At 47.1% G+C, this 15,000-nt stretch overlaps 1 protein-coding gene across 1 annotated transcript in view; it reads right to left on the bottom strand.

The window, feature by feature from the left end:
• LOC112260953 (semaphorin-4F) overlaps nucleotides 1-15,000 on the bottom strand; it is a 19,917-nt gene that overhangs the window by 4,818 nt on the left and 99 nt on the right. The window contains exons 1-9 of the mRNA XM_042329422.1: nucleotides 14,789-15,000; nucleotides 14,365-14,424; nucleotides 13,615-13,713; nucleotides 13,320-13,431; nucleotides 8,176-8,295; nucleotides 7,883-8,037; nucleotides 5,707-5,888; nucleotides 217-358; nucleotides 1-22 (exon numbers count right to left, since the gene is read on the bottom strand). The exon at nucleotides 1-22 is cut by the window's left edge and continues 38 nt beyond it; the exon at nucleotides 14,789-15,000 is cut by the window's right edge and continues 99 nt beyond it. Coding sequence (XP_042185356.1) covers nucleotides 1-22; nucleotides 217-358; nucleotides 5,707-5,888; nucleotides 7,883-8,037; nucleotides 8,176-8,295; nucleotides 13,320-13,431; nucleotides 13,615-13,713; nucleotides 14,365-14,424; nucleotides 14,789-15,000 — 1,104 coding nt within the window. The remainder of the gene's footprint in view (nucleotides 23-216; nucleotides 359-5,706; nucleotides 5,889-7,882; nucleotides 8,038-8,175; nucleotides 8,296-13,319; nucleotides 13,432-13,614; nucleotides 13,714-14,364; nucleotides 14,425-14,788) is intronic.

The raw sequence follows: 15,000 nt of genomic DNA, 5'->3' as shown, positions 1-15,000 counted from the left end.
CTCTCAGAGCACTGTTCAGACACTGGGTAAAGCAAAGATTTCGTTCAGATTTAAAGTTCTTAACTCCTTCCTTGGTACTGGTTCTAGGTAATGTGTTCTAGACTGTACCTGTCCTGCTCTAGGTGTTGGTACTGGTTCTAGGTAATGTGTTCTAGACTGTACCTGTCCTGGTCTAGGTGTTGGTACTGGTTCTAGGTAATGTGTTCTAGACTGTACCTGTCCAGGTCTAGGTGTTGGTACTGGTTCTGGGTTGATCCAGTTCTCACAGGTCTTCTTCAGTTCCTTAAAGGGTCCGTCCATCACTTTACTGATGTCAGCCAGACTGTAGACACACACCGCTGACAACTCCTCATGCTCCCTACACACACACACACACACACACACACACACACACACACACACACACACACACACACACACACACACACACACACACACACACACACACACACACACACACACACACAGGAGGGAGGGAGAAAGAGAGGATTTGATTTATGTGATCATGTATAATGAAGGGAAGTTTCACATGTCCTTGTTGTTGTCTCTCCCTCTCTCTACTCTCTACCAGTGGGGGCTCCTCCTCAGAGGAAGGGGAGGACCATCCTCTTCAGTGAATTTCATAACAATGTAAATAGTGAAACGTTCAAGAAGTTATCATTTTTAGATAAAACTACACTAAATATATTCACGTCGCCAAATAATTGATTACAATACACGGTTTTGCAAAGAAGGTCTACAGTAGCCTCAGCAGCACTCTGTAGGGTAATACCATGATGTAGCCGGAGGACAGATCGCTTCCGTCCTCCTCTCGGTACATTGATTTCAATACAAAACCTAGGAGGCTCGTGGTTCTCACCCCATTCCATAGACTTACATAGTAATTATGGCAACTTCCGGAGGACATCCTCCAACCTATCAGAGGTCTTCCAGCATGAACTGACATGTTGTCCACCCAATCAAAGGATCAGAGAATGAATCTAGTACTGAAAGCATAAACTACAGCTAGTGCTGCAATGCATCAAATGTGGTGAGTAATTGACTCAAAGAGAGCAAAAGACAACAGTTTTGAACAAATTAATTTATACCAAATGTAAGGAGTATCGAAAGATAGGTAGCTATATTTTGTAGTATATATTTTTTCACTTTCACTTAGCTAGTGTCAAGTGCCGCTAGCTGGTTTAGCCTACTCAAACACCCGGATCAAACAGAGAGGGATGCTATATTAGCTAGCTGTCTATGGCTATCCAACAGAGAGGGATGCTATGTTAGCTAGCTGTCTATGGCTATCCAACAGAGAGGGATGCTATGTTAGCTAGCTGTCTATGGCTATCCAACAGAGAGGGATGCTATGTTAGCTAGCTGTCTATGGCTATCCAACAGAGAGGGATGCTATGTTAGCTAGCTGTCTATGGCTATCCAACAGAGAGGGATGCTATGTTAGCTAGCTGTCTATGGCTATCCAACACTGGAACTCTTCTAAGTCAAGGTACGTTTTTGGTTGTATTACTTTATTGCCACTGGGGCATGCAGGCGTAACTGCTTAACTGCTAAGCTGCTTGCTGTACTGCGTGATTGTAGCGGGTTAACCAAACGTGTTAGTTCTAGTAGCTGTGTTGATTATGACGTTAGCTAATATGGTGACCACATTACCACCACACCGGCAGTCATGAGTCATAGAGGCCAGCATCCCGGAGTCGCCTCTTCACTGCTGACGTTGAGACTGGTGCTTTGCCGGTACTATTTAATGAAGCTGCTAGTTGAGGATTTGTGAGGCGTCTGTTTCTCAAATTAGACACTCTAATGTACTTGTCCTCTTGCTTAGTTGTGCACCGGGGCCTCCCACTCCTCTTTCTATTCTGGTTAGAGCCCGTTTGCGCTGTTCTGTGAAGGGAGTAGTACACAGCGTTGTATGAGATCTTCAATTTCTTGGAAATTTCTCACATGTAATAGCCTTCATTTCTCAGAACAAGAATAGACTGACAAGTTTCAAAAGAAAGGTGTTTGTTTCTGGCCATTTTGAGCCTGTAATCGAACCCACAAATGCTGATGCTCCAGATACTCAACTAGTCTAACGAAGGCCAGTTGTATTGCTTCTTTAATCAGAACAACAGTTTTCAGCTGTGCTAACATAATTGCAAAGGGCTTTCTAATGATCAATTAGCCTTTTAAAATGATAAACTTGGATTAACTAACACAACGTGCCATTAGAACACAGGAGTGATGGTTGCTGATAATGGGCCTCTGTACGCCTATGTAGATATTCCATAAAAAATCTGCCGTTTCCAGCTACAATAGTCATTTACAACATGAACTATGTCTGTCTGCACTGTATTTCTGATCAATTTCATGTTATTTTAATGGACAAAAAATTTGATTTTCTTTGAAAAACAAGGACATTTCTAAGTGACCCCAAACTTTTCAACAGTAGTGTATATATACTGTATATATATATTTTTGTTGTTGTATTTTACCCTCTTTTTTAAGCAACTCCCCAACTGGCTCGGGAGGTGAAGGTCGAGTCATGCATCCTCCGAAACATGACCTGGCAAACCACGCTCCTTAACACCTGCCCACTTAACCCAGAAGCTGCACTAATGTGTCGGAGGAAACACCGTTCCACTGACAACGAGGTCAGCCTGCAGGCGCCCGGCCCGCCACAAGGGGTCGCTAGATGGCGCAGAGCCATGTAAACCCCCCAGGCCAATCCCTCCCTTAACCCGGACGACACTGGGCCATTTGTTTGCCGCCCTATGGACTCCCGAACACGGCCGGTTGTGATCCAGCCTGGGATCAAACCCAGGTCTGTAGTGACGCCTCTAGCAGTGCCTTAGACCGCTGCACCACTCGGGAGGCCCACGCTCAAATATTTTCTACCCCGGAGTCTGGAAGAGATCCTTTAGACCTCAGCGATGTGGTTGGGTCATTGATTGTACTGGACGGCACACAGTTAGCTTACAATTATAGTGAATTTGGATATGATTTTAAATAACCTAGTAATAGGGATTCATTAATTAGGTTCCACATTACCTTTATCTACAGAATATCTCAGCACCATGCATGTCCATCTCCTCCTCTCCTTTATAGGGGTTCATTAATTAGGTTCCACATTACCTTTATCTACAGCGTGTCCATCTCCTCCTCTCCTTTATAGGGGTTCATTAATTAGGTTCCACATTACCTTAATCTACAGAATATGTCAGCACTGTGCGTGTCCATCTCCTCCTCTCCTTTATAGGGGTTCATTAATTAGGTTCCACATTACCTTAATCTACAGAATATCTCAGCACCGTGTCCATCTCCTCCTCTCCTTTATAGGGATTCATTAATTAGGTTCCACATTACCTTAATCTACAGAATATCTCAGCACCGTGTCCATCTCCTCCTCTCCTTTATAGGGATTCATTAATTAGGTTCCACATTACCTTAATCTACAGAATATCTCAGCACTGTGTTCATCTCCTCCTCTCCTTTATAGGGGTTCATTAAATAGGTTCCACATTACCTTAATCTACAGAATATCTCAGCACCGTGTCCATCTCCTCCTCTCCTTTATAGGGATTCATTAATTAGGTTCCACATTACCTTAATCTACAGAATATCTCAGCACCGTGTCCATCTCCTCCTCTCCTTTATAGGGGTTCATTAATTAGGTTCCACATTACCTTAATCTACAGAATATCTCAGCACCGTGTCCATCTCCTCCTCTCCTTTATTCCTTTCTCCAGGGCTGTCAACAGTTTATTTAAATATGTTTCGTTGCGAAAACATGTTACTATCGATGTTCACAAACAGATTTCACTTGGTTTCCTAAATTAAGCGTTGGGTAGCTGCAGGAACAGGTTTGGAGAGCCCGATGGCATACAGAGGTTTTGGCAGAATGTCACCTGTCGTGCCGTGAGACCAACAGTGGTTAATGTGTGGAGTAAAATTAGTGTTGTTATATTTATTTCTCAGCCTCTCATATTCAGCACAGCTCTGCTATAAAACCGGAGGCATCAGCAGGAAAACGGACCAGCAGGAAAGCACACGGCCTCCCTTTGCTATTCGAGTGCCTAAGGATGTCTTTTTCCCCTGTTCCTGACCATGTGATAACGGCCCATTCTAAATCTAAACTAATTTGCCATATTAGTAAAGAAGCGATTAAATTGAGAATAGTCTGATGGGTGAAAATAGGATCACTTGATGAGAGAGCAGCTGTGCAGCCGGAGGGACAGAACGCAAGCTTTCTTTTGTGACTTTCTCAAATCATCAGTAGTCCTACAGTCCCACCATGCAGCCCATATACGCTTTGATTTCTAAGGTTTGTATCATTCACAACTAAAGTTGTCAAGTAACTAAATCTAGTGTATAGGACATTTGTCAAATGAACACTTTTAAGCTCAACATAGCCACTTGCTCCTGAATTGGAAAAAAATAATTTACATTTTATTCAGATAAGTTAAATTATATTCTTCTTACTACAAAATCATATAATGTAAAAATAATGGCACGGGACTTATAAAGATATCTTGTCAGCTAAATAAACAAGTGTACAGCCTATGGCAGGGAGCACAGCCAGATAACATACAGTAGGACAACTCACATTCTCTTCTTCCGAAATACATGCATTGTATGCATGGAGAGCAGGAGATGCTAACACTATGTGTTAATTAATTAACGGTCAATTACCGTGAGCCCGGCAGTCTTTTGCAGGACAATAACCGTCTGACAAAATGTCATGACCGCCACAGGTCTAATGGTGACGAGACAATGTAGGCTGTGTGTAGCGGTTAGCGGTCGTGATATGAAGGTTTGGCTTGGAAAGTTTTTTTTCTCGCCTGGTCACAGACAGCTGATGTGTCTCCATCCATCCTCCCCTCCCTCTATCCCTCCATCCATCCCTCCCTCCATCCATCCATCCTCCCCTCCCTCTATCCCTCCATCCATCCCTCCCTCCATCCATCCATCCTCCCATCCCTCTATCCCTCCATCCATCCCTCCCTCCATCCATCCATCCTCCCCTCCCTCTATCCCTCCATCCCTCCATCCATCCCTCCATCCCTCCATCCATCCCTCCATCCCTCCATCCCTCCATCCCTCCATCCCTCCATCCATCCTCCCCTCCCTCTATCCCTCCATCCCTCCATCCCTCCATCCATCCCTCCATCCCTCCATCCATCCTCCCTCCCTCTATCCCTCCATCCATCCATCCTCCCCTCCCTCTATCCCTCCATCCCTCCCTCCATCCCTCCATCCCTCCATCCCTCCATCCATCCCTCCATCCCTCCATCCATCCTCCCCTCCCTCTATCCCTCCATCCATCCATCCTCCCCTCCCTCTATCCCTCCATCCCTCCCTCTATCCCTCCATCCCTCCATCCATCCCTCCTCCCCTCCATCCATCCCTCCATCCCTCCATCCATCCCTCCATCCATCCATCCATCCCTCCATCCATCCATCTATCCCTCCATCCCTCCATCCATCCCTCCATCCCTCCCTCTATCCCTCCATCCATCCCTCCATCCCTCCATCCATCCATCCATCCCTCCTCCCCTCCATCCATCCCTCCATCCCTCCATCCATCCATCCCTCCATCCATCCCTCCATCCATCCATCCCTCCATCCATCCCTCCATCCATCCCTCCTCCCCTCCATCCATCCCTCCATCCATCCCTCCATCCCTCCATCCCTCCATCCATCCATCCATCCATCCATCCATCCTTACCACTGAGATCTGAAGAGACCATAGAAGTGTGTAGAGCTAGGGTCTCCAGATGTGTGTTGTTTTGTGTAGACATCAGTCAGTATGTTGTAACGCTGTCCGCTGGCTCTGTCCTCACACACCAACTGAGCCTTGAGGAAGGTGGTCCAACGCCTCTGTAATGTCTTCATGCCTCCTACATCAGACTAAAGATAGATAGGGGGAAGAGGGGTGGAGAGAGAGAGAGGAGGAGAGAAATAGTGGGGGTGGAGAGAGAGAGAGGGGGAGAGAAAGAGGGGTTGGAGAGAGAGGGGGTGAGAGGAGGGGTGGTGGGAGAGGGGGAGAAAAAGAGAGTTTGGTGGAGAGAGGGGGTGGTGGGAGAGGGGGAGAAAGAGAGAGGTTGGTGGAGAGAGGGGGTGGTGGGAGAGGGGGAGAAAGAGAGAGTTTGGTGGAGAGAGGGGGTGGTGGGAGAGGGGGAGAAAGATAGAGGTTGGTGGAGAGAGGGGTGGTGGGAGAGGGGGAGAAAGAGAGAGGTTGGTGGAGAGAGGGGGTGGTGGAGAGGGGGAGAAAGAGAGAGGTTGGTGGAGAGGGGGGGTGGTGGGAGAGGGGAGATAGAGAGAGGTTGGTGGAGAGAGGGGGTGGTGGAGAGGGGGTGGTGGAGAGGGGGAGAAAGAGAGAGGTTGGTGGAGAGAGATGTTGGTGGAGAGAGATGTTGGTGGAGAGGGGGCGTGGTGGAGAGAGATGTTGGTGGAGAGAGATGTTGGTGGAGAGAGATGTTGGTGGAGAGGGGGTGGTGGAGAGAGGGGGTGGTGGAGAGAGGGGGTGGTGGAGAGGGGGTGGTGGGAGAGGGGGTGGTGGAGAGAGATGTTGGTGGAGAGAGATGTTGGTGGAGAGAGATGTTGGTGGAGAGGGGGTGGTGGAGAGAGGGGGTGGTGGAGAGAGGGGGTGGTGGAGAGGGGGGTGGTGGGAGAGGGGGTGGTGGAGAGAGATGTTGGTGGAGAGAGATGTTGGTGGAGAGGGGGTGGTGGAGAGAGGGGGTGGTGGAGAGAGGGGTGGTGGAGAGAGGGGGTGGTGGAGAGAGGGGTTGGTGGAGAGAGATGTTGGTGGAGAGGGGGGTGGTGGAGAGAGATGTTGGTGGAGAGGGGGTGGTGGAGAGAGGGGGTGGTGGATAGGGGGTGGTGGAGAGAGATGTTGGTGGAGAGAGGGGGTGGAGAGAGATGTTGGTGGAGAGAGATGTTGGTGGAGAGGGGGTGGTAGAGAGAGGGGGTGGTGGAGAGAGGGGGTGGTGGAGAGAGGGGGTGGTGGAGAGGGGGTGGTGGAGAGAGATGTTGGTGGAGAGGGGGTGGTGGAGAGAGGGGTTGGTGGAGAGAGATGTTGGTGGAGAGGGGGGTGGTGGAGAGAGATGTTGGTGGAGGAGGGGGTGGTGGAGAGGGGGTGGTGGAGAGAGGGGGTGGTGGAGATGTTGGTGGAGGAGATGTTGGTGGAGAGAGATGTTGGTGGAGAGAGATGTTGGTGGAGAGAGATGTTGGTGGAGAGAGATGTTGGTGGAGAGAGATGTTGGTGGAGAGGGGGGGGTGTATAAAGATACAGTGAAAAGAGAATGAAGAAGGAGAAAAGAAAAAGAGAGAGAATTGATGGATGGTCTCACCCAAAATATAAAGAGGACACTAGGATGGTCTCACCCAAAATATAAAGAGGAGGCTAGGATGGTCTCACCCAAAATATAAAGAGGACACTAGGATGGTCTCACCCAAAATATAAAGAGGACACTAGGATGGTCTCACCCAAAATATAAAGAGGACACTAGGATGGTCTCACCCAAAATATAAAGAGGAGGCTAGGATGGTCTCACCCAAAATATAAAGAGGAGGCTAGGATGGTCTCACCCAAAATATAAAGAGGAGGCTAGGATGGTCTCACCCAAAACTATGTGAGGAGGCTAGGATGGTCTCACCCAAAATATAAAGAGGAGGCTAGGATGGTCTCACCCAAAACTATTTGAGGAGGCTAGGATGGTCTCACCCAGAACTATGTGAGGAGGCTAGGATGGTCTCACCCAAAACTATGTGAGGAGGCTAGGATGGTCTCACCCAAAACTATGTGAGTAGTGGGAATCCTATGTATTTGCTAGGATCAAGTAACAACAAAGAGACAAACAAATAGACAGACCCCCACCACCTCTTCTGACCCATAGACATACCTTGCAGACACGTGCGACCCTGGGAACTTTGACCTTAGTGTAGAGGTCGTACTCCTTGGCGACCTCAGTAAAGAAGAAGTAGATCTTGTTGTCTTCACCCTGTGGGTTGTTGTCTTCGTCCTGTTGTATGAACACCGACGACACAAACTCTGGGTCTGCAGAGAGAGACACACACATACACACCTATAAACAACGTGGGTTTAGGAGTGTGGGAAGCACAGCGCGCGCGTGTGTGTGTGTGTGTGTGTCTGTGCGTGTGCGCGTGCGTGCGTGTGTGTGTGTTCTCCTCTAACCACTGAGCCAGTTGATGGATCTCTCGGTGCGGATACGTTCCTGCTCCTGTCCGGTTGCCCGGGAGATATCGAACAACGTTCCCAGGAAGTTACTCGTGGCGGCTGTGTACAAGATACCTCCTAGAGAGAAAGAGAAAGAGAGAAAGAGATAGACCCAGTGTAGCCATAGCTGAGTGAGTATTAGAGTATGTATTAGGGTGTGTATTTGAGTGTGTACTCTGGTGTGTATTAGTGTTTGCCAAGTTAGTAAGTTAGCCTTGTCCGAGTCAGAACGGCCTAGAGAGAGCAACCCCAAGACAGGACACTAGTCTGACTCTTATTTCTGTAGAGACAGCTTGATGTACCAGTACAACCCCTGGACAGGACACTAGTCTATCTCCTGTTTCTGTAGTGAGACAGCTTGATGTACCAGAACAACCCCAAGACAGGACACACTGTCAGTGTGTGTGTACAGCGTGTGTGTACAGTGTGTTTGTACAGCGTGTGTGTGTACAAGTGTGTGTGTACAGTGTGTGTGTACAGTGTGTGTGTACAGTGTGTGTGTACAGCGTGTGTGTGTACAGCGTGTGTGTGTACAGTGTGTTTGTACAGTATGTTTGTACAGTGTGTGTGTGTACAGTGTGTTTGTACAGTGTGTTTGTACAGTGTGTGTGTACAGCGAGTGTGTGTACAGTGTGTTTGTACAGTGTGTGTGTGTGTGCAGTGTGTTTGTACAGTGTGTGTGCTTGTACAGTGTGTGTGTGTGTGTACAGTGTGTGTGTACAGCGTGTGTGTGTACAGTGTGTTTGTACAGCGTGTGTGTGTACAGTGTGTGTGTACAGTGTGTTTGTACAGTGTGTTTGTACAGTATGTGTGTACAGTGTGTGTGTGTACAGTGTGTGTGCTTGTACAGTGTGTGTGTGTGTACAGTGTGTGTGTACAGCGTGTGTGTGTACAGTGTGTTTGTACAGTGTGTTTGTACAGTGTGTGTGTACAGTGTGTTTGTACAGTGTGTGTGTACAGTGTGCTTGTACAGTGTGTGTGTACAGTGTGTTTGTACAGTGTGTGTGTGTGTGTGTACAGTGTGTGTGTGTGTATAGTGTGTTTGTACAGTGTGTGTGCTTGTACAGTGTGTGTGTGTGTGTACAGTGTGTTTGTACAGTGTGTGTGTACAGTGTGTTTGTACAGTGTGTGTGTGTACAGTGGGTTTGTAGAGTGTGTGTGTACAGGGTGTGTGTAGTGTGTTTGTACAGTGTGTGTGTGTGACAGTGTGTGTACAGTGTGTGTGTGTACATTGTGTTTGTACAGTGTGTGTGTGTGTGTGTGTGTGTGTGTGTGTGTGTGTGTGTGTGTGTGTGTGTGTGTGTACAGTGTGTGTGTGTGTGTGTGTGTACAGTGTGTGTGTACAGTGTGTTTGAACAGTGTGTGTGTGTGTGTGTGTGTGTGTGTGTACAGTGTGTGTGTACAGTGTGTTTGTACAGTGTGTGTGTGTGTGTACAGTGTGTGTGTACATTGGGTGTGTACAGTGTGTGTGTGTGTGTGTACAGTGTGTGTGTGTGTGTGTGTGTGTGTGTGTGTGTGTGTGTGTGTACAATGTGTGTGTACAGTGTGTGTACAGCGTGTGTATACAGTGTGTGTCTACAGTGTGTGTTTGTACACTGTGTGTTTGTACAGTGTGTTTGTACAGTGTGTGTGTGTACAGTGTGTGTGTGTGTACAGTGTGTGTGTACAGCGTGTGTGTACAGCGTGTGTGTACAGTGTGTGTGTGTGTGTGTGTGTGTACAGTGTGTTTGTACAGTGTGTGTGTACAGCGTGTGTGCACAGTGTGTGTGTACAGTGTGTGTGTACAGCGTGTGTGTACAGCGTGTGTGTACAGTGTGTGTGTACAGTGTGTGTGTACAGTGTGTGTTTGTACCCAGTGTGTGTTTGTACCCAGTGTGTGTGTACAGTGTGTGTGTACAGCGTGTGTGTACAGCGGGTGTGTACAGTGTGTGTGTACAGTGTGTGTGTACAGTGTGTGTTTGCACACTGTGTGTTTTTACAGCGTGTGTGTGTGTACAGTGTGTTTGTACAGTGTGTGTTTGTACAGTGTGTGTGTACAGCGTGTGTGTACAGTGTGTGTGTACAGTGTGTGTTTGTACACAGTGTGTTTGTACAGCGTGTGTGTACAGCAGTGTGTGTACAGCGTGTGTGTGTGTACAGTGTGTTTGTACAGTGTGTGTGTGTACAGTGTGTGTGTGTACAGTGTGTGTGTACAGTGTGTGTGTACAGTGTGTGTTTGTACACAGTGTGTTTGTGTGTGTGTGCAGTGTGTGTACAGCGTGTGTGTACAGTGTGTGTGTACAGTGTGTGTTTGTACAGTGTGTGTGTTTGTACAGTGTGTGTGTACAGTGTGTGTGTGTACAGTGTGTGTGTACAGCGTGTGTGTGTACAGTGTGTTGTACAGCGTGTGTGTGTGTACAGTGTGTGTGTACAGTGTGTGTGTACAGTGTGTGTTTGTACCCAGTGTGTGTTTGTACCCAGTGTGTGTGTACAGTGTGTGTTTGTACAGCGTGTGTTTGTACAGCGTGTGTGTACAGTGTGTGTGTACAGTGTGTGTGTACAGTGTGTGTTTGTACACTGTGTGTTTGTACAGTGTGTGTGTGTGTACAGTGTGTTTGTACAGTGTGTGTTTGTACAGTGTGTGTGTACAGTGTGTGTGTACAGTGTGTGTGTACAGTGTGTGTTTGTACACAGTGTGTTTGTACAGCTGTGTGTGTACAGTGTGTGTGTACAGCGTGTGTGTGTGACAGTACAGTGTGTTTGTACAGTGTGTGTGTGTGTACAGTGTGTGTGTGTACAGTGTGTGTGTACAGTGTGTGTTTGTACACAGTGTGTTTGTACACAGTGTGTGTACAGCGTGTGTGTACAGTGTGCTTGTACAGTGTGTGTTTGTACAGTGTGTGTTTGTACAGTGTGTTTGTACAGTGTGTGTGTACAGTGTGTGTGTGTGTACAGTGTGTGTGTACAGTGTGTGTGTACAGTGTGTTTGTACAGTGTGTGTGTACAGTGTGTTTGTACAGTGTGTGTGTGTGTGTTTGTACAGTGTGTTTGTACAGTGTGTGTGTGTACAGTGTGTTTGTACAGTGTGTTTGTACAGCGTGTGTGTGTACAGTGTGTGTGTACAGTGTGTTTGTACAGTGTGTGTGTGTGTACAGTGTGTTTGTACAGTGTGTGTGTACAGTGTGTTTGTACAGTGTGTGTGTGTACAGTGTGTGTGTACAGCGTGTGTGTGTACAGTGTGCTTGTACAGCGTGTGTGTGGTACAGTGTGTGTGTACAGTGTGTTTGTACAGTGTGTGTGCTTGTACAGTGTGTGTGTGTGTACAGTGTGTGTGTACAGTGTGTGTGTGTACAGTGTGTTTGTACAGCGTGTGTGTGTACAGTGTGTGTACAGTGTGTTTGTACAGTGTGTTTGTACAGTATGTGTGTACAGTGTGTGTGTGTGTACAGTGTGTGTGTACAGTGTGTTTGTACAGTGTGTGTGTGTACAGTGTGTGTGTACAGTGTGCTTGTACAGCGTGTGTGTGTGTACAGTGTGTTTGTACAGTGTGTGTGTGTGTGTGTGTGTACAGTGTGAGTGTGTGTATAGTGTGTTTGTACAGTGTGTGTGCTTGTACAGTGTGTGTGTGTGTGTACAGTGTGTGTGTACAGTGTGTGTGTACAGTGTGTTTGTACAGTGTGTGTGTGTGTGTACAGTGTGTTTGTAGAGTGTGTGTGTACAGGGTGTGTGTAGTGTGTTTGTACAGTGTGTGTGTGTGTGTGTGTGTACAGTGTGTGTACAGTGTGTGTGTGTACATTGTGTTTGTACAGTGTGTGTGTGTACAGTGTGTGTGTGTGTGTGTGTGTACAGTGTGTGTGTACAGTGTGTTTGTACAGTGTGTGTGTGTGTGTGTGTGTACAGTGTGTGTACAGTGTGTTTGTACAGTGTGTGTGTGTGTACAGTGTGTGTGTACAGTGGGTGTGTACAGTGTGTGTGTGTGTGTGTACAGTGTGTACAGTGTGTGTGTGTGTACAATGTGTGTGTACAGTGTGTGTGTACAACGTATGTATACAGTGTGTGTGTACAGCGTGTGTATACAGTGTGTGTCTACAGTGTGTGTTTGTACACTGTGTGTTTGTACAGTGTGTGTGTACAGCGTGTGTCTACAGTGTGTGTTTGTACACTGTGTGTTTGTACTGTGTGTTTGTACAGCGTGTGTGTACAGTGTGTGTGTACAGTGTGTGTGTACAGTGTGTGTGTACAGTGTGTGTGTACAGTGTGTGTTTGTACACTGTGTGTTTGTACAGTGTGTGTACAGCGTGTGTGTACAGCGTGTGTGTACAGTGTGTGTGTACAGTGTGTGTTTGTACACTGTGTGTTTGTACAGTGTGTGTGTACAGCATGTGTGTACAGCGTGTGTGTGTACAGTGTGTGTGTACAGCGTGTGTGTACAGCGTGTGTGTGTACAGCGTGTGTGTGTACAGCGTGTGTGTACAGTGTGTGTGTGTACAGTGTGTGTGTGTACAGTGTGTGTGTACAGTGTGTGTGTACAGTGTGTGTGTACAGTGTGTGTGTACAGTGTGTGTGTACAGTGTGTGTGTACAGCGTGTGTGTACAGCGTGTGTGTGTACAGTGTGTGTGTACAGTGTGTGTTTGTACAGTGTGTGTGTACAGTGTGTGTGTACAGCATGTGTATACAGTGTGTGTGTACAGTGTGTGTGTACAGTGTGTGTGTGTGTGCAGTGTGTGTGTACAGCATGTGTGTACAGTGTGTGTGTGTGTACAGTGTGTGTGTACAGTGTGTGTGTACAGTGTGTGTGTACAGTGTGTGTGTACAGCATGTGTATACAGTGTGTGTGTACAGTGTGTGTACAGCGTGTGTATACAGTGTGTGTGTACAGTGTGTGTGTACAGTGTGTGTGTACAGCGTGTGTGTACAGTGTGTGTGTACAGTGTGTGTACAGTGTGTGTGTACAGTGTGTGTGTACAGTGTGTGTGTACAGTGTGTGTGTACAGTGTGTGTGTACAGTGTGTGTACAGTGTGTGTGTACAGTGTGTGTGTACAGTGTGTGTGTACAGTGTGTGTACAGTGTGTGTGTCTACAGCGTGTGTATTCAGTGTGTGTACAGCGTGTCTTCTAATACCTGCCATAACAGCTGTATAGTGCTGGCTGGGCTCAAAGGGGCATTTCCCTTTCCCAGTCTCCATCCTCACCCCTCCATTCTCCCCCCGCTCCAAAGAGAAGGAAGACATGTTCTGAAAGAGAGAGGGATGAGGATAAATTATTGAATAGATGTGTGTTGGGGGGAGGGGGGGTGTATTTACACGTGTGTGTGTGTGTGTGTGTGTTTTTTGTGTGTGTTTGTGTGTGTCACTTTGGTGTGTGAACAAGTGTGTGTAAACATGTTAGAAGGGCTCATTGCACAGTCACACGCTCACCAGGAAGGCACACTGGGGGTCAAAAGCATAGGTTCCACAGACGTATATCCACCCGTTTCCAAGAAACTCCAACAGACGGAGGTAGTTATTACAGTCGCCCTGTAGGGGGCGACAGAGCGCATTATAGAATTATACACCTTGTAAATATATTATATTATTATTATTATTATTATACACCATATAGGGCACAACAGAACACATTATATAATTATTACATTATATTATATTAATTACATTATAAAAATATTATTATTATTCAAACTACTGTCTCTCTGTGGTTATTGGATGTAGTTGTTACAGACAGGGGGAGACAGAGCAGTGAAATGACCCTGTAGTTCAAACAACAACAAAGCCAAGAACACAGTGCAACAGGTGTGTTAGTGCACACACACACACACACACACACACACACACACACACACACACACACACACACACACACACACACACATACACACACACACACACACACACACACACACACACACACACATACACACACACACACACACACACACACACACACACACACACACACACACACACACACACATACACACACACACACACACACACACACACACACACACACACACACACACACACACACACACACATACACATAAACACACACATACACACACACACACACACACATACAGGCGTAGGCGTTCACACACACACACACACACACATACAGGCATAGGCGTTCACACACAAACACACACGCAGAGAGGCACACACACACACCTCTGTCTTTCCCTTGGCCACACAGGACTTCCTCTTCTCCTCAGGAACATCCCACACAATCTAGGGAGAGAGAGAGAGAGAGAGAGAGAGAGAGAGAGAGAGAGAGAGAGAGAGAGATGAAAAGACAGATATATGGGAAAAGGTCAACTTAATTAAATAAGATGACACTCAGATATCAAACTCAGTGATTGATCATATTGCTATACAATAATAGGAAAATATAAATATAATATTTAATGATATATATAATGCAATCTAGACACACACAACCACCACCCTCCACCACCAAAACCATCCCATCAACACACACAACCATCCCCCCCACCACCAAAACCTGCCAACCAACACACACACACCCTCTCCCTCCCTCCCCATCTCCCTCCCTCCCTCTCTCCCTACCTCCCGCCCTACCTCCCTCCCTCACCGTGCGTGGTGGCTGTGTCAGGTTGTTGGTGTCCACGGCCAGTATGGCATCTCTCGCACCCAGGAAGAGAACGCCAGACGAACGGTCCAATAGGAATGTGCTAAAGTTGGCCACGCCCCTGAACTGTTGCGGCCCCAACATGGCGTCCAGATCTGCCAGAGAGAGGAGGACACGATAGAGGACGGTGTTAGTCCATGAACAGAGGGGTAAAT

This window comes from Oncorhynchus tshawytscha, linkage group LG10, assembly GCF_018296145.1.
Source record: "Oncorhynchus tshawytscha isolate Ot180627B linkage group LG10, Otsh_v2.0, whole genome shotgun sequence".
In the NCBI taxonomy this organism is placed as follows: Eukaryota; Metazoa; Chordata; class Actinopteri; order Salmoniformes; family Salmonidae; genus Oncorhynchus; species Oncorhynchus tshawytscha.
The sequence above is the reverse complement of the archived record's forward strand: the minus strand, read 5'-3'. Positions and strand labels throughout refer to the sequence as shown.